The sequence below is a fragment of the Callithrix jacchus genome, chromosome 20 (genome assembly GCF_049354715.1).
Source record: "Callithrix jacchus isolate 240 chromosome 20, calJac240_pri, whole genome shotgun sequence".
Classification (NCBI taxonomy): domain Eukaryota; kingdom Metazoa; phylum Chordata; class Mammalia; order Primates; family Cebidae; genus Callithrix; species Callithrix jacchus.
In genome coordinates, this window is record NC_133521.1 from 4,268,536 (window position 1) to 4,290,999 (window position 22,464).

General features: G+C 47.6%; 1 protein-coding gene and 1 pseudogene across 1 annotated transcript in view; one reads left to right on the plus strand and one right to left on the minus strand.

The window, feature by feature from the left end:
- Positions 1 to 343: 343 nt before the first annotated feature.
- Positions 344 to 6,729, minus strand: LOC100399678 (zinc finger protein GLI2 pseudogene; annotated as a pseudogene).
- Positions 6,730 to 7,648: 919 nt separating this feature from the next.
- Positions 7,649 to 22,464, plus strand: part of LOC144580578 (uncharacterized) — a 45,585-nt gene continuing 30,769 nt past the window's right edge. The window contains exon 1 of the mRNA XM_078358155.1: positions 7,649 to 8,072. Within this exon, the coding sequence (XP_078214281.1) occupies positions 7,822 to 8,072 (251 nt within the window). The 5' untranslated portion in view covers positions 7,649 to 7,821. The remainder of the gene's footprint in view (positions 8,073 to 22,464) is intronic.

Below are 22,464 nucleotides of genomic sequence, written 5' to 3' on the forward strand. Positions count from 1 at the left end.
TATATATTCATATATTATATATAACACATATGTATATATATATATGAAATCTGTACCCTGGCTGTTACTCTCTATCCATCCCTCCTTCCTCTAGCCCTGGCAATGGCAAATGTACTTTCTGTGTTTATGGACTTGCTTCTTCTGGCCATGTCATAGAAATGGTATCATACAATACATAGTCTTTTGTGTCTTGTTTGCTCTTAGCATACTATTTTCTTTTTTTTATGAAAAAATTACTTTTTTAATGTACAAAAAGACTTATTTACAAGTTGAGCATGTCATCTCAATTCATAGCATGTAGAAAAAGCTAAAAATGTTTTGGAAATATAAATTTGGCTGGATGACTCACCTACAGTATATTCAGGGATGTCTTCTGTACAGAATATATACAGGTCGGGACTAGCAAGGAAAATCCTAATGGGAAGGCAGTGAACACCACTGCAGAGCCACGGACCCTTAGCAATGTTCCCTGCCTTTCGCCTGCAGTTGGCCTTGTCTCTGGACAGTTTGATACGCTGGGATGCAGGGGGGCCAGATGATGATGGCCTTGTCCTCAAACTCTCCTAAGAAGTTCCTCATTGAGGCCAAGGTCACAGTCAGAGTCACATGCTGAGTGGTGCTGCTAGTTTGGCAAGGTTGCCGCACATTCCCCATGAGAAGGTTTGGGGAGTGTGTGTGTGTGTGTGTGTGTGTGTGTGTGTGTGTATGGTGGGGAAGATGCACCAATTCACCCTCCAGTGTGTCCAGGAATGATGTCTCTTGAAGCCAGTTCCAAATTCCATTGCCAGGTGGGTCTTGGTCACACTCACCAGGAAAATTCAATGACCTGAGGATCAGCTCCTCCCCCTTCCACCCCCACCCATACCACCACACATCATCATTCTCTGCCCAGTGACTGCGGGGGCAGAAGGAAGGGAATCTGGAGGACACCAGGCCTGCTCGCTGTGGCTTGGTGGAGAACACTGGGCTGCTGGTGAGTGCTGGGGAGCCTGGGCTGCTGTCAAGCCGTGGAGATTTTCGTGGTAAATGGGTGGACATTGCATTGGAGAAACAGGATTGGGTAAACACATGACTTCGTCTTCCTACTGGGAGATCCCCAGGGAGGCCTGAGGCTCTGCCCCGAGTGCACTGTCACCCCTCAAGACCTTCGATGATCCGTAACCCACAGTGGCTCCAGCAGCCCTGAGGTATTTAGAAACAAGTCTTCTTTTCAGGAAGGGCTACATTCTACATGCAAACACTGTAAACACGGTCTGGAAAGGCCAGGGCAGCTTCTGGGCTTGCCGCGAGGAGTACATTTTTTCTTTCCTTTTTCTGGTGATACTTAATACTTTATTCATTCATATACACTTGGATGGGCTGCCAGTCCCAAACTCAGCATTATGGGGTAGAAGAGCCAGCTCTACCAAACCTGGACTCGGAATGTACTTCTGAATCATCCAGGTATCATCTGTACTTTTCCTCTATGACAAGGGATGTTGGAGACCTCAAGAGTTAGGCTTCATAGAGGAATTCAGGTGGGACCAGGAATTCCTTTTCCTGCCAAGTAGCAGAAGAAGCTTACATTTTCAGAGTATCCAGTATGGCATTCAGATTCAAACCCAAATGCTCCCTACCCTCTTTCTGCATATCCTTGGAAAGCCTTTGGCCAGAGTAATTCCTCTTTAGTCAAATGTCAGCCATGAGGAAGCCGGAACAGAGTGGTCCCATAGGCACCAAAGGCTGGAGAGCATGGTGTAAATGAGTTTTGCATTCTTTCCTGTTCTATGGAGACTTCTTCCATTGTTCTGAGTGATAATCCCGAAGACCAGAGAGGATGCCCATAAACCTTCTCTTACAACATCTGTCATCTGAACTGCCATTGGGCAACAACCCCTCATGCGTATTTAACACTTTTTTGGAAAAAAAAAAACCAGCTGGAACTCCTAGGCTCTGGGCAGTGATGACATCTCTGGGTGCACTCAGCGCCAGGTGCTCCGGGCTCTAGGTCATCATGTTCAGGAACTTGCTCTCCTCCGCGAGGCTGGTGACAATGGAGCTCATGTCCCCGACAGCCATGTTGCTGATGCCTGTGGGGGCATGGAGGGCAGCGTCAGGGAATTTTGGGGGTTGGTGAGTTGGGAGGAGTTCTGGGAGAGATTGTGGAGGAGGCTGGGGCTCAGAGCACCCGAGAACAAACTTAAGTGATCGCCATCATCCATGATAGCATCAAAATCAATCTGGGGGGCCTCCAGGATCTGGGAGTCCACAGTGCTGGACACTTGGTTGACCCTTGGTGAGGGCAAGGGCTAGGGCTGGATGTTGTCCTGGCAGGCCTGTCTCTGTGGTGGCTGGGACCGCGTGACTTGGCAGCCCCCGAGGTTCTCCAGGCCTCCATCCTGTTCGTACATGTGGATCTGGCCATAGTAGTAGAGCATGCTGTGGTCTGGGCCCCCCCCCGAGTCCGGCGGAGGCGGCTGGGGAGGCGCTGACCCCATGGTGCCTATCGCTCCCTTGGGCACAGCCTCTGCTGTCTCCTGACTGGATGGCATGTCAGCCATGGCATAGACCAGCTGCTGCTGCACAGCATGTACCCCACGGTGGCGGCCAGCAGGGCTGGGCTCTGGCGGAGGCCGGGGTTGCACTAGGCCAAAGCCTGCTGTAGCCACTCCCATTGGGCCTGGCTGGGGCTCCATGAAGCCAGGCTGGTGGGCAGGCAGAAGGCTGGGGATCTGGTGGTAGCCCTCCTGGCTCATGGGGGCTGCCAGGTGATGGCTCTGCTGTGGGTAGCTCTGGACTGGGTGAGGTGGTGGCACTCCAGCCAGGGCTGAATTGAGGACCCCGAGTTCCATGTGGCAGTTGTCCATCATGGTGGGGTCAGGTGCAACTTCCGTCTGCTGTGGGTATCCCAGCTGGACTGGCTTGGCTGGCATGCTGCTGCAGGATGGGGTGAACTGGCTGAGGGCCCCACTGATGGTGCTGGGGCCCAGCTGGGGGTGGGCTTGGCCATAGCAGGCATGGGGGCTCATAGTGGTAGTCATGCCAGGGCACTGGCTGCCTGTCACTGGCTGTCGCAGCTGCTGCATGTAGTTTACCCTGGGCATGCCCTGGGAAGGGGCTCTGCTGCGGAGCTGAAGGTGTGGCTGCTGCTGTCTAGGCCCCCAGGACTCACCTGTAGGCCTTGTGGACTGTAGCCTGGGTACTGGCCAAAGGCTGGCTTCTGCTGCACCACCGCCAGGTTGCCCTGAGGAACGGGTGAAGGCTTCACCTGGCTGGCCAGGGCGTCCACTGTGCCGGAGCTCACCTTGTTCCACTGCACAGGCATGCTATTTTTGTTCAGGCTGGAGGGTGCCCCAAAGCCCAGCTGGCATCCTCCCAGCACAGGGGCACAGGGACCAATGTTGGAGTCCGCAGCCACCATCCTCCGATGGCCGTGCAGCCCCGGGCTGGGCAGTTTGGGGTTGTCAGAGAAGCCACTGCTTTCCGTGGGATACACCTGCCGGGCACCTTCATCCAGAGCGCCACTGGCGTGCGCCTTGATACACTGCACCACATCGTCGGGCAGCACAAGGTCGTCCTCCAGCAGCCCCAGGTCGGCCTCCGGTCCCACGCTGTCCGCTCCTGCCGCCACGGCCTCCATCACCATGTTCTCGCTGAAGCTGGGCGGCCGGGGCGAGTAGGTGCCGCGGGCCAGGCCGCCGTCAGTGCTCGGGTGGCTCTGCAGGCGGAGGCCTCATCTGTCCGCACAGGGCGGCAGCGGGCCGGGGTTCACGTTGTGGGCGCCGTAGAAGCGCTGCACCTGCGGCAGGGCCAGGGCATCGGGCCGCCGCACAGGGTCGCTGGCTCGCCTGGCGCCGTCCCCCGGAGCCTCGTGAGGGAAGGCGGGTGCAACTCCTGCGTGGCCGTGGCCATAGGTCGGCCCATCGCTGCCATGCCGCGGCCCCAGCGGGCGTGGGCAGCCGGGGGGCAGCGCGCGCTCTGGCGCATCCAGCAGCGCCGGCCTGGTCCGCAGGCTCATGCGCTCCAGCCCCGGCAGCGGGGTGGGTGGGGGGCCGCCCGTGGCCGCCCGTGGCCGCTGCGTACTTGGCCCGCAGGCTTGTAGTGCTGCGCCGGCATGAGGCTGAGCAGCCCGCAGCCGCCGCTGCACTGGCTGGCCTCGCTCGAGCGCCACGACGCATCGGTGGAGATGGGGTCGTAGGAGTCTGCGGAGGGCGAGGCCTCGCTGGAGCGGCGGCTGGAGAAGTAGGGGGAGATGCCGGAGGAGCGGCGGCTCACGGTGTAGGCCGAGCTGACCGTGCTGGTGGAGCTTTCGCGGCGCTCCTGCAGCTGGCTCAGCATGGTCACCTCGCTGGCGGACAGCTCCGACAGTCGCGGTTTGGGCAGCAAGCCCGAGGGCCCGCCGCCCCCACTGCCGCTGAAGTTTTCCAGGATGGAGCCACTTCCCGGGAGGGGAGGCAGCATGGTGTTCCGCGTGTGTGGAGTCGGCCCGGCCCATGAGCAGGAATCCTTGAGTGACTTGAGCTTCTCCTTCTTGAGCTGCTCAAATCGGTGCATGGTGGTCATGTGTTTGCGCAGCTGGAGGCCACCGGCGGAGGGGGCAGCCAGGGCTGAGGCGTCAGCCCCTGGAGGTGTGTCATCCAGCTCCGTCAGGTCTCCCAGGCTCCTGGGCCCCGTCCCCGACATCTCCACGCCACTGTCATTGTTGGGGGCACTGCCCAGGGGAGAGGGCTCGCTGCTGCAGGATGACTGGGCCCCGGGGCTGGACTGACACAGCCTGGAGCTCTCGGTCTTGTTGGCTCTGACGTGCAGGCAGTCCTCCACAGCCTGGCTGGTGCTGCTGGCCTCGGCGCTGTCCTCAGAACCACGGCCGCCAGGCTCGGCGCAGGCCTCACTGTCCCCGTTCTCTTTGAGCAGCGGTGTGCCGAGGTGTACGTCGTTGCGCGCTTCTTGGTGACGTGGGCGTCTGGGTCGTGGACCGTTTTCACATGCTTCAGGAGAGAGCTGGAGTCTGTGTATCGCTTCGTGCAGCCTGGGAACTTGCAGATGTAGGGTTTCTCGTTGGAGTGGATGCGGTTCTGGTGCTTGGCGCGGTCCGAGGCGTTGGAGAAGGCCTTGTTGCAGCCCTCGTGCTCACACACATATGGCTTCTCCCCGGTGTGGGACCGCAGGTGCGTCTTCAGGTTCTCCAGGCGTGAGTAGGCCTTCAAGCAGCCCTCGAACGTGCACTTGTGGGGCTTTTCGCCCGTGTGCCGCCCCTTGTGCACCACCAGCATGTACTGTGCCTTGAAGGGCTTCTGCTCCCGCGTGCAGGTCTGCCAGCAGCACACAAACTCCTTCTTCTCCCCGTGGATGTGCTCGTTGTTGATGTGGTGCACCAGCTGCTCCCGGGTGTCGTACTCCTTGGTGCAGTCTTCCCAGTGGCAGTTGGTCTCATAGATGACCACCTCAGCCTCCTGCTTTGCAGTCATTCCTGTCCAGGTCTTCCTTGAGGTCAACCAGCTGCTCCTGGGAGAGGGGAAGGGCACACCCACATGAGCCGTGTCCAGACACCTGGCCTTGCGTCAGTGCCAGAGGGGAGGCCGGCCGCAGGCCCTCAGGCTCGGTCTTGACCTTGCTGCGCTTGCACGACGGGGTTGATGGTGCTGCTCACAGCCGACTCACTGCTCTGCTTGTTCTGGTTGTCACTCAGACAGTTGCTGCTGCTGCTGAGCTGGGTGGGTGTGGCATTGACGGAGGTGAGGGCCATGGGCTGCTGAGCCAGGAAGGTGGGTGAGGGCTGGATCAGGGGTGGTGTGTGTCCAAAGGCTGACCCCAGACCCCTCTGCTGGCTCAGAATCTGCTGGTAAGCCACGGGGTTGATGGGGTGAGGGAAAGTGAAGGCTGGGCTGAGGGTGCCCTCCGACAGGTGCCCAAAGGAGCCGCTGGCCGCTGAGCTGCTGCGGGAATTGTTGATGTAGGCCACCAGCGAGTTGAGTGAGGTGCGGATCATCCGCTGAAGGTCCAGGCTGGCGTCTGAGAGTGGAGAGATGGACAGCGTACGCTTGCGGCTCAGGTGGGGCGTCACCCGAGGGCTGGAGAAACGGGACACGTCCACTGGGTTGAGGTAGTCGTGGAGATGGGGTGCGCTGGCAGCACCCCCGCTCTGCATCAGCAGGTCCCCGTAAGGTGCGGGGTGGCCTGCCATGAGGGTCATCTGGTGGTAATAGTCTGAGGGGGTGGTGCCTGGAGCAGGCAGGCCAAACAGACCCCTCTCCTTAAGGTGCTCCTGGGCCACGTCAGCGGGGCTGAGGCCCCTGGCTGCAGAGATCATGGAGAGCGTCGGGCTGCTGTGCACAGAACGGAGGTAGTGCTCCATGTGGAGGTTCACATATGGGCGGGGGGCATTGAAGGGGGAGTCCCAGGGCCAGTCGGGTGTGGGGAAAGCCGGATCAAGGAGATGTCAGAGATGACAGGGCTGCCGCTCAGGGCGGGGGGGCCGTGCACGCCGTGGACAGAATGAAGCTCCTAATGGTACCTTCCCTCCTGGTGTCGAATATCAATGGGTAGGGGCGCATGGAACGGTGGTAAGAGGTGCTGCAGCACTCCTTGGGCAGCCACCACCAGAGGAGGAGCCTTTTTGCCCGGGTCGGGGAAGCCAGCGGCCTCCAGGAGCCCACTTTTGGCTTCTTGCTTCTCAGAGAAAGTGGCTAAGGCAGATGTCTCCATCTCAGCCGCTCATCATCCTGGGCGGTAACCCGAGGGAGACCAAAGTTTGCCTCTAGCACGCAGGTGGCCTCTGGGGCTCCTGGCGGTGGCTGTGGGCCCCCATCCCACCTTGGCTGGCGCGGCGACCCTCGGCCGGCTGCCTAGTGCCGGGGCTCCTGCCGGCCCAGGCGGGGCGGGCCAGGCAGGAGAGGGGACCCAGAGGCTGGCGGGCGCCCCGCAGTCCCTACCGCCGGCGAGAAGGCGGCTCCCCGAGGCTTCGGCGCGCCGCGCGGCCCGCGCTCTTTCCTCCGGCTCCTCCCGCGGTTCTTCGCTTTCCTCCGCTGGAGTCACCGCCGCCGCTGCCCGCTCCTCCTCGAAGTCACATTGATGGGAGTTTGAAAAAAAGTCCGCGGAGCCGTGCTGCCTCGGCTGGCGAGTCAGCATAATATTTTCAAAGCTCGTTCATGTTGCAGCATGCAGCAGTGCTTCATTGCTTTTTATATTTGGATATTGCATTGTATGCATGGGCCACTTTGTTTATTCATTCATCTGTTGATGGACATTTAGATGATTTCCCCTTTTTGGTTATTGTGAATACAGCTGTTATGGTAATTATCATACAGTAATTCCATTTAGCTTTTTGAGGAACTAGGCCTTCCAATTCCAAAATCACAATAATTTTGCAATAATTTAGTTTTATTTGTGTTTTTGTTTATATATGACCATGACTTAGAAAAATGTTCACACAGGACTGGCGCTACAGTAGCTGGAACTTCAGGATGCCTTCCTCCTCAGGGAATGTCCTGAAAATTCTGCCAACTCCCACTGACGTGGAACGGGAAGGCAGAACTGGTGACAAGCTGTCATCGATGTTTCTGACACGTGGGCCTTGCACACGCACGCTGAGAACCGTTGGCCATCTGTCGGTTGTGCGCACGCGCAGTCACGGAGCTGACAGAGTTGCGCATGCGCGGTTGGGCTTACCGGCTTTGCTTGGCGCGCTTTGGCTGCTTGGCTTCGCCTGTTGCTGGCTCTGACTTTGGAAACAGCGGAGTTTCCTGGTTGGAGGTGTTGGCTGACCAGAGTGGTTTGGTCTCATTGGGCCCTTGAGGCTGTGATAGGTGGGATGGTGCTGAGGTGTCTCTAATAACCTCCGCCATGGAAACGATCTCTGGCTCCCGGAACCAGAAGGGCCGGGGGCCGAGTGGCTTCTTCACCCGCTGGTGGAGGAGCAGCAGGGGTGATGTCGCCAAGCGCGATGACAGCCCCTTCGCCCGGCGTGGGTACGACATCCGAGGGAAACATCTCGGCAAGCTCCACAGAGCGGCTAGCCGGGGTGACGTCTCTAGGATGCAGCATATCCTTACACGCGGGAACGTTGACTTGGATGAGAGAGACAAGAAGCAGAGGTGACAGGAGCTGGACTGGAGGCAGGGGCTGGGTTGAGGCGGGGTGTGGGAGAAGGGCCCGCTTCCCGCGGGGAGGGGGGATGCGGCGTGGGGGAGCGAGCCCTCCTGTCCCCGGGGCCCTTGCTTTTCTGCCTCGGCAGGCTCCACAGCACCTGGCATAGGGAAACCTTGGAGAGGTAAATTAAGTCTATATAGCACTTTATCTTGAATGGACACATTTCAAAACATATATTATATATATTTATTTATTTTACTTTAGGTGTATACTACATCCAGTATTTCTCCCCATGTTATCCCTCCCCACCATCCCCACTTCCCCCCCTCCCTCCCCTAACCCCCCCAACTGCCCCCAGTGTGTGATGCTCTTCTCTCTGAGTCTATGTGTTCTCATTGTTCAACACCCACCTATGAGTGACAACATGTGGTGTTTGGTTTTCTGTTCTTGTGTCAGTTTGCTGAGAATGATGGCTTCCAGATTCATCCAAGTCCCTACAAAGGACACAAACTCACCGTTTTTTTATGGCTGCGTAGTATTCTATGGTGTATATGTACCACATTGTCTTTGTCCAGTCTAGCATTGACGGGCATTTGGGTTGGTTCCAGGACTTTGCTATTGTATACAGGGCTGCAATGAACATACATGTGCATGTGTCTTTATAGTAGAATGATTTATAGTTCTCTGGGTATATACCCAGCAATGGGATTGCTGGGTCAAATGGAATTTCTGTTTCTAGATCTTTGAGAAATTGCCACACTGTCTTCCACAATGGTTGAACTAATTTACACTCCCACCAACTGTGTAGATGTGTTCCTGTTTCTCCACATCCTCTCTAGCATCTGTTGTCTCCAGATTTTTTTAATGATTGCCATTCTAACTTATGTGAGATGGTATCTCAATGTGGCTTTGATTTGCATTTCTCTAATGACCAGTGATGATGAGCATTTTTTTTCATATGTTTCTTGGCCTCATATATGTCTACTTTTGAAAAATGTCTGTTCATATCTTTGCCTACTTTTGAATGGGTTTGTTTTTTTCTTGTAAATCTGTTTTAGTTCTTTGGAGATTCTGGATATAAGTCCTTTGTCAGTTGGGAAGAATGCAAAATTTTTTTCCCATTCTGTTGGTTGCTGATTCACTCTAATGATTGTTTCTTTTGCTGTGCAGAAGCTCTGGAGTTTAATTGGATCCCATTTGTCTATTTTGGCTTTTGTTGACAATGCTTTTGGTGTTTTAGTCATGAAGTCCTTGCCTATGCCTATGTCCTGAATGGTTTTGCCTAGGTTTTATTCTAGGGTTTTTATGGTGTTAGGTCTTATGTTTAAGCCTTTAATCCATCCGGAGTTAATTTTAGTGTAAGGAGTCAGGAAGGGGTGCAGTTTCTGCTTTCCACACATGACTAGCCAGTTTTCCCAACACCATTTATTAAACATGGAGTCCTTTCCCCATTGCTTGTTTTTGTCAGGTTTGTCAAAGGATGGTTGTAGATGCGTGGTGTTGCCTCCAAGGCCTCTGTTCTGTTCCATTGGTCTATGTCTCTGTTTTGGTACCAGTACTGTGCTGTTTTGATTACTGTAGCCTTGTACTATAGTGTGAAGTCAGGTAGCATGATGCCTCCAGCTTTATTCTTTTTGCTTAGAATTGACTTGGCTATGTGGGCTCTCTTTTGGTTCCATATGAAGTTGAAAGTGTTTTTGCAAGTTCTGTGAAGAGGGTCATAGGTAGCTTGCTGGGGATGGCGTTAATCTATAGATTACTTTGGGCAGTATGACCATTTTCATGATATTAACTCTTCCTAAACATGAGCATGGAATGTTTTTCCATCTGTTTGTGTTCTCTCTTATTTCGTTGAGGAGTGGTTTCTAGTTCTCCTTGAAGAGGTCCTTTACATCCTTTGTTAGTTGTATTCCTAGGTATTTTATTCCCTTTGTAGCAGTTGTGAATGGGAGTTCACTCTTGATTTGGCTCTCTGTTTGTCTGATATTGGTATACAGGAATGCTTGTGATTCTGCACATTGATTTTGTATCCTGAGACTTTACTGAAGTTGCTTATCAGTTTGAGAAGATTTTGGGCTGAGATGATGGGGTCATCTAGATATACAGTCATGTCATCTGCAAATAGTGACACTTTGACTTCCTCCTTTCCTATTTGAATACGCTTTATTTCTTTTTCTTGCCTGATTGCTCTGGCTAGAACTTCCAGTTCTATATTGAATAGGAGTGGTGAGAGAGGGCATCCTTGTCTAGTGCCTGATTTCAAAGGGAATTATTCTGGCTTTTGCCCATTCTGTATTATATCGGCTGTAGGTTTATCATAAATGGCTTTTTATCATTTTATGATATGTTCCATTGATACCTAGTTTATTGAGAGTTTTTAGCACTGTTGAATTTTGTCAAAGGCCTTCTCTGTTTGTATTGAGATAATCATGTGGTTTTTGTCTTTTGTTCCGTTTATGTGATGGATTACGTTTATGGGTTTGCGTATGTTGAACCAGCCTCGCATCCCCAGGATGAAGCCTACTTGATCATTATGGATAAGCTTTTTGATGTGCTGTTGCAATCGGTTTTCCAGTATTTTATTGATGATTTTTGTGTTGATTTTCATCATGGATATTTTCTTGAAGTTTTCCTTTTTAGTTGAGTGTCTGCCTGGTTTTGGTATCAGGTTGGTCTCATAAAATGAGTTAGGGAGGATTCCTTCCTTTTGTACTGTTTGATACAGTTTTAGAAGGGATTTACAGTTGTACAGCTCCTCTTTGTACATCTGGTAGAATTCGGCTGTGAACCCATCTGGACCTGGACATTTTTGGCTGGCAGGCCATTGATTGCTGCCTCTACTTCAGCCCTTGTTATTGGTCTGTTCAGGTTTCAACTTCCTCCTGGTTTAGTCTTGGTAGAGTACAAGTGTCCAGGAATCTAACCATTTCTTCCTGGTGTACTGGTTTATGTGCATAGAGTTGTTTGTAGTAATCTCTAATGGTAGTTTGTATTTCTGTGGGATCGGTGGTGATGTCCCCTTTATCTATTTTTTTTTTTTTTTTTTTGCATCTATTTGAGTCTTCTCTCTTTTCTTTTTTATTAATCTGGCTAGTGGTCTGTCTATTTTGTCGATCTTTTCAAAAAACAACCTCCTGGATTTATTGATTTTTTTGAAGGGATTTTTGTGTCTCTATCTCCTTCAGTTAGGCTCTGACCTTAGTTATTTCTTGTCTTCTGCTAGCTTTTGAGTTTTTTTCTTATTTTTTTATTGCATTTTAGGTTTTGGGGTACATGTGCAGAGCATGCAATAAAGTTGCATAGGTACACACATGGCAGTGTGTTCTGTTTGCTTTCACCCCTTCACCCACATTTGGCGTTTCTCCCCAGGCTATCCCTCCCCACCTTCCCCTTCCACTGGCCCTCCCCTTTTCCCCCCAATAGACCCCAGTGTTTAGTACGCCCCTCCCTGTGTCCATGTGTTCTCATTTTTCATCACCCGCCTATGAGTGAGAATATGCGGTGTTTCATTTTCTGTTCTTGTGTCAGTTTGCTGAGAATGATGTTCTCCAGATTCATCCATGTCCCTACAAACGACACGAACTCATCATTTCTGATTGCTGCATAATATTTCATGGTGTATATGTGCCACATTTTCCCAATCCAGTCTATCATCGATGAGCATTTGGGTTGATTCCAGGTCTTTGCTATTGTAAACAGTGCTGCAATAAACATTCGTGTGCATGTGTCCTTATAGTAGAATGATTTATAGTCCTTTGGGTATATACCCAGTAATGGGATTTCTGGGTCAAATGGAATTTCTATTTCTAAAGCCTTGAGGAATCACCACACTGTCTTCCACAATGGTTGGACTAATTTATACTCCCACCAACAGTGTAAAAGTGTTCCTTTTTCTCCACATCCTCTCTAGCATCTGTTGTCTCCAGATTTTTTAATGATCGCCATTCTAACTGGCGTGAGATGGTATCTCAATGTGGTTTTGATTTGCATCTCTCTGATGACCAGTGACGATGAGCATTTTTTCATATGATTGTTGGCCTCATATATGTCTTCTTTCGTAAAGTGTCTGTTCATATCCTTTGCCCACTTTTGAATGGGCTTGTTTGTTTTTTTCCTGTAAATCTGTTTGAGTTCTTTGTAAATTCTGGATATCAGCCCTTTGTCAGATGGGTAAACTGCAAAAATTTTTTCCCATTCTGTTGGTTGCCAATCCACTCTAGTGACTGTTTCTTTTGCCGTGCAGAAGCTGTGGTGTTTGATTAGGCCCCATTTGTCTATTTTGGCTTTTGTTGCCAATGCTTTTGGTGTTTTGTTCATGAAGTCCTTGCCTACTCCTATGTCCTGGATAGTTTTGCCTAGATTTCCTTCTAGGGTTTTATCGTGCCAGGTCTTATGTTTAAGTCTTTAATCCATGTGGAGTTAATTTTAGTGTAAGGTGTCAGGAAGGGGTCCAGTTTCTGCTTTCTGCACATGGCTAGCCAGTTTTCCCAACACCATTTGTTAAATAGGGAATCCTTTCCCCATTGCTTGTTTTTGTCAGGTTTATCAAAGATTGTATAGTTGTAGATATGTTGTATTGCCTCCGGTGCCTCTGTTTTGTTCCATTGGTCTATATCTCTGTTTTGGTACCAGTACCATGCTGTTTTGATTACTGTAGCCTTGTAGTATAGGTTGAAATCCGGTAGTGTGATACCCCCCGCTGTGTTCTTTTTGCTTAGAATTGATTTGGCTGTGCGGGCTCTCTTTTGGTTCCATATGAAGTTCATGGTGGTTTTTTCCAGTTCTGTGAAGAAAGTCAATGGTAGCTTGATGGGGATAGCGTTGATTCTGTAAATTACTTTGGGCAGTATAGCCATTTTCACGATATTAATTCTTCCTAACCATGAACATGGAATGTTTCTCCATCTGTTTGTGTCCTCTCTGATTTCGTTGAGCAGTGGCTTGTAGTTCTCCTTGAAGAGGTCTCTTACGTTCCTTGTGAGTTGTATTCCAAGGTATTTTATTCTTTTTGTAGCAATTGTGAATGGCAGTTCATTCTTGATTTGGCTTTCTTTAAGTCTGTTATTGGTGTAGACGAATGCTTGTGATTTTTGCACATTGATTTTATATCCTGAGACTTTGCTGAAGTTGCTTATCAGTTTCAGGAGTTTTGGGGCTGAGACGATGGGGTCTTCTAGGTATACTACCATGTCGTCTGCAAATAGAGACAATTTGGCTTCCACCTTTCCTATTTGAATACCCTTTATTTCTTTTTCTTGCCTGATTGCTCTGGCTAGAACTTCCAGTACTATATTGAATAGGAGTGGTGAGAGAGGGCATCCTTGTCTAGTGCCGGATTTCAAAGGGAATGCTTCCAGTTTTTGCCCATTCAGTATGATATTGGCTGTTGGTTTGTCATAAATAGCTTTTATTACTTTGAGATACGTTCCATCGATACCGAGTTTATTGAGGGTTTTTAGCATAAAGAGCTGTTGTATTTTGTCAAATGCCTTCTCTGCATCAATTGAGATAATCACGTGGTTTTTGGTTTTGGTTCTGTTTATGTGGTGAATTCCATTTATAGACTTGCGTATGTTGAACCAGCCTTGCATCCCCGGGCTGAATCCTACTTGATCGTGATGAATAAGTTTTTTGATTTGCTGTTGCAATCGGCTTGCCAATATTTTATTGAAGATTTTTGCATCTATGTTCATCATGGATATTGGCCTGAAGTTTTCTTTTCTTGTTGGGTCTCTGCCGGGTTTTGGTATCAGGATGATGTTGGTCTCGTAAAATGATTTGGGAAGGATTCCCTCTTTTTGGATTATTTGGAATAGTTTTAGAAGGAATGGTACCAGCTCCTCTTTGTGTGTCTGGTAGAATTCGGCTGTGAACCCGTCTGGACCTGGGCTTTTTTTGTGTGGTAAGCTCTTAATTGCTGCCTCGACTTCTGACCTTGTTATTGGTCTATTCATAGTTTCAGCTTCCTCCTGGTTTAGGCTTGGGAGGACACAGGAGTCCAGGAATTTATCCATTTCTTCCAGGTTTACTAGTTTATGTGCATAGAGTTGTTTGTAATATTCTCTGATGATGGTTTGAATTTCTGTGGAGTCTGTGGTGATTTCCCCTTTATCATTTTTTATTGCATCTATTTGGTTGTTTTCTCTTTTATTTTTAATCAGTCTGGCTAGTGGTCTGTCTATTTTGTTGATCTTTTCAAAAAACCAGCTCTTGGATTTATTGATTTTTTGAAGGGTTTTTCGTGTCTCAATCTCGTTCAGTTCAGCTCTGATCTTAGTTATTTCTTGCCTTCTGCTAGGTTTTGAGTTTTTTTGATCTTGCTCCTCTAGCTCTTTCAATTGTGACGATAGGGTGTCAATTTTGGATCTCTCCATTCTCCTCATATGGGCACTTATTGCTATATACTTTCCTCTAGAGACTGCTTTAAATGTGTCCCAGAGATTCTGGCATGTTGTGTCTTCGTTCTCATTGGTTTCGAAGAACTTCTTTATTTCTGCCTTCATTTCATTGTTTACCCAGTCAACATTAAAGAACCAGTTGTTCAGTTTCCATGAAGCTGTGCGGTTCTGGGTTGGTTTCTGAATTCTGAGTTCTAACTTGATTGCTTTATGGTCTGAGAGGCTGTTTGTTATGATTTCAGTTGTTTTGCATTTGCTGAGCAGTGCTTTACTTCCAATTATGTGGTCAATTTTAGAGTAGGTGTGATGTGGTGCTGAGATAAATGTATATTCTGTGGATTTGGGGTGGAGAGTTCTGTAAATGTCTATCAGGTTTGCTTGCTCCAGGTCTGAGTTCAAGCCCTGAATATCCTTGTTGATTTTCTGTCTGGTTGATCTGTCTAATATTGACAGTGGGGTGTTAAAGTCTCCCACTATTATTGTGTGGGAGTCTAAGTCTCTTTGTAAGTCATTAAGAATTTGCCTTATGTATCGGGGTGCTCCTGTATTGGGTCCATATATGTTCAGGATCGTTAGCTCTTCTTGTTGTATGGATCCTTTTACCATTATGTAATGGCCTTCTTTGTCTCTTCTGATCTTTGTTGCTTTAAAGTCTATTTTATCAGAGATGAGAATTGCAACTCCTCCTTTTTTTTTTTTGCTCTCCATTTGCTTGGTAAATCTTCCTCCATCCCTTTATTTTGAGCCTTTGTGTCTCCTTGCATGTGAGATGGGTTTCCTGGATACAGCACACTGATGGGTTTTGGATTTTTATCCAATTTGCCAGTCTGTGTCTTTTGATTGGTGCATTTAGTCCATTTACATTTAGGGTTAATATTGTTATCTGTGAATTTGATACTGCCATTTTGAGGCTAAGTGGCTGTTTTGCCCTTTAGTTCTTGTAGATTCTTCATTATGTTGATGCTCTTTAGCATTTAGTGTGATTTTGGAATGGCTGGTACTGGTTGTTCCTTTCTATGTGTAGTGCCTCTTTTAGGAGCTCTTGTAAAGCAGGCCTGGTGGTGACAAAATCTCTGAGTACTTGCTTGTTCGCAAAGGATTTTATTTTTCCTTCACTTCTGAAGCTCAGTTTGGCTGATATGAAATTCTGGGTTGAAAGTTCTTTTCTTTAAGAATGTTGAATATTGGCCCCCACTCTCTTCTGGCTTGTAGTGTTTCTGCCGAGAGATCTGCTGTGAGTCTGATGGGCTTCCCTTTGTGGGTGACCCGACCTTTCTCTCTGGCTGCCCTTAGTATTTTCTCCTTCATTTCAACCTTGTTGAATCTGACGATTATGTGCCTTGGGGTTGCTCTTCTTGTGAAATATCTTTGTGGTGTTCTCTGTATTTCCTGCATTTGAGTGTTGGCCTGTCTTGCTAGGTGGGGGAAATTTTCCTGGATGATGTCCTGAAGAGTATTTTCCAGCTTGGGTTCATTCTCTTCGTCCCCTTCTGGTACACCTATCAAACGTAGGTTAGGTCTTTTCACATAGTCCCACACTTCTTGGAGACTTTGTTCATTCCTTTTTGTGCTTTTTTCTCTGATCTTGGTTTCTCGTTTTATTTCATTGAGTTGATCTTCGACTTCAGATATTCTTTCTTCTGCTTGGTCAATTCGGCTATTTAAACGTGTGCATGCTTCGCGAAGTTCTCGTATTGTGTTTTTCAGCTCCTTTAGTTCATTCATATTCCTCTCTAAGGTATCCATTCTTGTCATCATTTCCTCAAATCTTTTTTCAAGGTTCTTAGTTTATTTGCATTGATTTAGAACATGTTCTTTTAGCTCATGGAAGTTTCTCATTATCCATCTTCTGAAGTCTAATTCCGTCATTTCATCACAGTCATTCTCCGTCCAGCTTTGTTCCCTTGCTGATGAGGAGTTTTGGTCCTTTCTAGGAGGCGAGGTGTTCTGGTTTCAGGTGTTTTCCTCCTTTTTGCGCTGGTTTCTTCCCATCTTTGTGGATTTATCCACTTGTCGTCTGTGTAGTTGCTGACTTTTCAATTGGGTCTCTGAGTGGACACCCAGATTGTTGGTGATGAAGTATTTCTGTTACTTGGTTTTCCTTCTACTAGTCTAGCCCCTTCGCTGTATGACTGCTGAGGTCCACTCCAGGCCCTGCTTGTCTGGGGTGCACCTATAGCAGCTGCGGAACAGTGAGGGATGCTACTAGTTTCTTTTTCTGCTATCTTTGTCCCAGGATGATGCCTGCCAAATGTCAGTCTTTCGGATATAGAGGGGTCAGGGAGCTGCTTGAGGAGACATTCTGTACTTTATAGGAGCTCAATTGCTGAGCTGTGAGCTCTGTTGTTCATTCAGGGCTGTTAGGCTGCTATGTTTGATTCTGCTGCAACAGAGCTCATTAAAAAACCCCTTTTTTCTCAAATGCTCTTTCTTGGGGGGTTGGGGCTTGGTTTTTGGATGTCTGTTGAGGTGTCCTGCCCAGCTAGGAGGCAGTCTAATCACTATTTGACTGCCGAGGCTCCGCCCTGCTGTTGTGAGTCTCGCCCTGTTGCTGCAGGCTCTTGCTCTTCTGTTGCGTTCTCCACCATGGCTACGCCCTGCAGTGGAGTCTCTCTGTTGTAGCGGGTTGCCTCGGCAATGGCAGGCTGCATCAGCAGTGTCTCAGTCGGGGCGGGTTGTCTCGGTAATGGTGGATGCCCCTCCCCCATGGAGCGCCTCAGGGACGGTCTCCACAGCGAGCGTTTGGAATCGCCATTTTGTCTGTCCCACTGCGCTATCCCACACGCTGTGTCCCTGCAATTCATTGGGCTGGCCCACTGCCCAAGTCCCTTTCAGTCTCGAGTTCAGCCCCCTCAAGTCTCAGGTTGCCATTTCAACAGGGCACCCAGACAAGCACGCCCTGTGGGGATCGCTGGGTAGGGCCGGCCGCCGCCACCCCGGCTGCCATCTTCTCCAGGCAGAGCCTCTGCCTGGTGTCCTGCATCTCCTTTATACTTGGGAATTTCCCCATTCTGTGGGCAACAAAGATAAGTCTGAAAATGCAGCTTTGACTCACCTCTCCGCGGATTAACCGAGAGCTTAAATCCTGGGTTGTTGTCACAGTGCCATCTTGAGTTCCTCCTCTTTTGAGTTTTTTGATCTTCCTCCTCTAGCTCTTTCAATTTTCATGATAGGGTGTCAATTTTAGATCTTTCCTTGTTTCTCGTGTGGACATTTATTGCTATAAATGTTCCTCTTGACATTGCTTTAAAGGTGTCCCAGAGATTCTGGTAAGTTGTGTCTTCATTCTGATTGGTTTTGAAGAACATCTTTATTTCTGCCTTCATTTCATTGTTTATCCAGTTGACACTCAGAAGCAAGTTGTTCAGCTTCCAAGTGTTCGTGTGGGTTTGAGTGTGTTTCTTAATCCTGAATTCTAGTCTGATTGCACTGTGGTCTGATAGAGTGTTTGTTAGGATTTCCATTCTTCTCCATTTGCTGAGGAGTGATTTGCTTCCAATGATGTGGTCAATTTTAGAGGAAGTGCAATGTTCTGAGAAAAATATATATTCTGTGGATTTGGGGTGGAACATTCTGTATATGTCTATTAGGTCTACTTGGTCCAGCCCTGCATTCAAGTCTTGGATGTCCTTGTTAATTTTCTGTCTCACTGATCTGTCTAATTTTGACAGTGGAGTGTTAAAGTCTTCCACTATTATTGTGTGGGAGTCTAAATCTTGTTTTAGGTCAGTAAGAATTTGCTTTACGTATCTGGGTGCTCCTGTGTTGGATGCGTACATATTTAGGATAGTTAGTCTTTCTTGTTGGATTGATACTTTTACCATTAGGTAGTGTCCTTTTTTGTCTCTTTTGACATTTGTTGGTTTTGAGTCCATTTTATCAGAGATTAAGATTGCAATTCCTGCTATTTTTTGCTCTCCATTTGCTTGGTAAATCTTTTTCCATCCTTTATTTTTAGTATATGTGTGTCTTTGTATGTGAGATGGGTTTCCTGAATACAGCACACTGATGGGTCTTCAATTTTTGTCCAGTGTGCCAATCTGTGTCTTGATTGGGGTGTTTAGGCCATTTACATTCAATGTTACCATTGTTATATGTGAATTTGATCCTGCCATTTTGTTACTGGCTGGTTTTCTTTTCCATCAGTTGACTCATTTTCTTCACTGCATTTTCGGTCTTTGCCATTTGGTTTGCTTTTGCAGTGTCTGGTACTTGCTCCTTTCCGCTCTTAGTGTTTCTTTCAGGAGCTCTTGTAGGGCAGGTCTGGTGGTGTCAAAATCTCTCAGTAATTGCTTGTCCATAAAGGATTTTATTTCTCCTTCATTTATGAAGCTTAGTTTTTGCTGGATAAGAAATTCTGGGTTGAAAGTTCTTTTCTTTAAGGATGTTGAATATTGGCTCCCACTCTCTTCTGGCTGTGAGTTTGATTGGCTTCCCTTTGTGGGTAACCCGACCTTTCTCTGTGGCTGCCCTTAGCATTTTTTCCTTCATTTCAACCATGGTGAATCTTATGATTTTGTGCCTTGGAGTTGCTCTTTTTGGGGAATATCTTTGTGGAGTTCTCTGTATTTCTTGAATTTGAATGTTGGACTGCCTTGCTAGGCTTGGGACGTTCTCCTGGATAATATCCTGGAGGGTGTTTTCCAGCTCAGACTCATTCTCCCCATCATATTCAGGTACACCAATCAAGTGTAGATTAGGTCTTTTCACATAATCCCATGTTTCTTGGAGGCTTTGTTCATTTCTTTTCACTCTTTTTTCTGTTGTCTTGCATTCTCTTTTTATTTCATTGAGTTGATCTTCAATCTCTGATATCCTTTCTTCTGATTGATTGATTTGGCTATTAAAACTTGTGTTTTGCTTCACGTACTTGTCATGCTGTGTTTTTCAACTCCATCAAGTCGTTTATGTTCTTCTCTAAACTGGTTATTCTAGTTAGCATTTCATCTAACCTTTTTTCAAGGTTTGTGGTTTCTTTGCATTGAGTTAGAACGTGTTTCCTTAGCTCAGAAAAGTTTCTTATCCACCTTCTGAAGCCTGTTTCTGGCAATTCATCTTACTCTTTCTCAGTTATGTTGTGTTCCTGTGTTGTTGAGGAGTTATGATCCCTTGAAGGAGAAGAGGTGTTCTGGTCTTTGATGGTTTCATCTTTTTTTGAGCTGTTTTTTTCCCATCTTTGTGGATTTACCTGGCTGTGTTGACAGGGAGCTGCTTGATGAGGTCGCTTATCTGCCTGTCGAGGTGCTCTGGGTTTGTGGGGACTCCTTCAGGTTACTAGGGAAGCTTCCTGTGTCTTTTTTGTTTATACTCGGAGATTAGGCCTGCCTCTTCTGCTGACCCCTACGCACTGCTGGTTGGTCAAGAACGCTGTTCTGTTGCTATGTAGGCTTCCTGTGTTTTTTGTTAAAACATGTAGCCCAGTCCCACCCCTCTCATGGTGGCTTGTGTCCTTTCTCTACTGGACTAGATCATTCAGAGTTCAGCTCAGACTGTGGCTCTGGTTGTGCAACTGGCTAGAGTCAGAGCTTCAGCCCTCTGGAGGGTAGGGTAGGGACCTGCCCAGCTGTACCCAGCCATCTCCCCCTTTTCAGTTTCCTCTCTCTTAGGTCATGGGGTAGGGACCCACTGCGCTGCTCTGTCTGTCCTCCCGCTTACACCTCCCTGTGTCTCCAGGTGAGCAGAGGGGGTGATGGCTCAGTCCACAGGCTCTCCTGGCTGGCTTTTGGGATTATGTGTCAGTTTAGGTCTGGGCACCAATCCGGGACACCTTCCTGGATTATTATTGAACTCCGTGCTTGTAATTCCCAGTGCTTGACTGGCAAAGATCATCTGTTCTGTGTATTGCTGAGGCTTTGGGGGAAGTGTTGTATCTTGACTGGAGTGCCAGAGGGGGAACCTCTGACTTGCTTGTCAGATGCACTTTCTGGGTGAAGCAGCACCCCTCCTTGCCTCACTCTGCCTTGCCTGGGCTTTGCTCACTGTAGGACTAGACCCATTGAAATGCCCCTGGTACCTCGGTTGGAGTTAGGAGATCTCAGGATTTCTGCGTCTCTCTCACTGGGTGTTGTGCATCAGAGTTGTGTCTATTTGGCCATCTTGGAGAGTCCTATATATATATTTTTTGAGATGGAATTTTTCTCTTTTTACCCAGGCTAGAGTGCAGTGGTGCAATCTCTGTTCACTGCCACCTCTGCCTCCAGGGTTCAAGCGATTTTCCTGCCTCAGCCTCCTGAGTGGCTGGGATTACAGGTGCATGCCACCATGCCTGGCTAAATTTTGTATTTCTGCTAGAGATGGGGTTTCAACATGTTGGCCAGGCTTGTCTCAAACTCCTGACATCAGATGATCCACTCGCCTCAGTCTTCTAGAGTGCTAGGACTACAGGTGTGAGCCACCGTGCCTGGCCAACATAATGTTATATACACTATGGACAGGTGCATAAGGAGAGCAATAATTCCCAAGATATTTCAACTTCTGGGCTAAAAATTATTCAGATTATATCTAATACTTATTTTTCTATCAATGTACACCTATGTAAATATGTTCTTCACTGAGGAACCTTAGAAGAAAATTTGAAGTGGGAAATGGTTCCTGTTCTTGAGTAGGAAGTTTCATTTTTCTCAAGATGTGAGCTCTTTGTGTATCAACTTTACATAAACCAAATAAAAATATCAAAGTTTTAACATTTTAAAGTTAAACTTGTCTGTCTTTTGCTATTGTGATGACATTAAAATTTTTGTTGTGGTGAGGTGAGAATGACTTGCCTTTCTGTATGCAAAATGTGCTATTAGTTTCCACAAATTGTTTATTAATAGCTGAAAAGACAGACAAATGAATGAAGCAGAATAGAAGATCTACAATTGCCCAAATAGTGTGCATAATCCCAGCTCATGCCTGTAATTCCAGCATTTTGGGAGGTTGAGGCAGGTGGATCACTTGAGGTTGGGAGTTTGAGACCCTGACCAACATAGAGAAACCCCATTTCTACTAACAGTACAAAAATTAGCTGGGCACAGTGGTGCACGCCTGTAAACCCAGCTACTCAGGAGGCTGAGACAGAATTGCTTGAACCCTGGAGGTGGAGGTTGCGGTTAGCCGAGATTGTACCATTGCACTCCAGCCTGGACAAGAGCAAAACTCTGTCTCAAAGAGAAAAAAAGAATTGCCCAAATACATGTAAGCATTTAGAACTTGATAATGGTGACATTTCAGATTAGTAGGAAAAGGTGAATTATTCGTAAATTAAATGCCTGCTGTTTGGATAAAACTTAACTAGAGTTTTATGTCACAAAAATAAATTCCTGATGAACTATAGATCAAACATCTTAAATATATAAAATAGGGAAAGTACCAAAAGAAGACACACATGCGTATTTCTACAAATACCTTTTTATGTTGACAAAACCGTCCTAAGAACTTCACAAGCAAGCATTCTAAAGGTTGATTGAGCAAAATAAAACTTAAAACACTCTATATAAGAAAAAAAGACAACCTACTTGCAAAATGTTTACAACATATACATATAATACATCAGATGAAATGTATCTTCATATTACAGATAATTCAAATCAACAAGAAAATAATTCTAAATTTGGGCAAAGTACTTTTTTGCAGATCTATAAGTGACCTATATACATAAGAAAAAATTACTTAATGTTTCTTTCTTTCTTCTTCTTCTTTTTTTTTTTTTTTTGATAAAGATATAGAGACAGGGTTTCACCATGTTGGCCAGGCTGATCTTGAACTCCTGACCTCAGGTAATCCGCCTGCCTCGGCCTCTCAAAGTGCTGAGATGACAGGCATGAGCCACCACACCCAGCCTAATGTTTCTCATAAGAGAAGGAATTCATGTTAAAAGAGAAATAAAATACTGTTTCCTATCCACAAAGTTTGTGAGCATGAAGACAGTGGTACTTATATAACTGCTTAAAGTTTAAGTTGCTAATGACTTTTCAAAAAGAGAATTTGGTGGTAAGCACCACATTTAAAAAACATATAC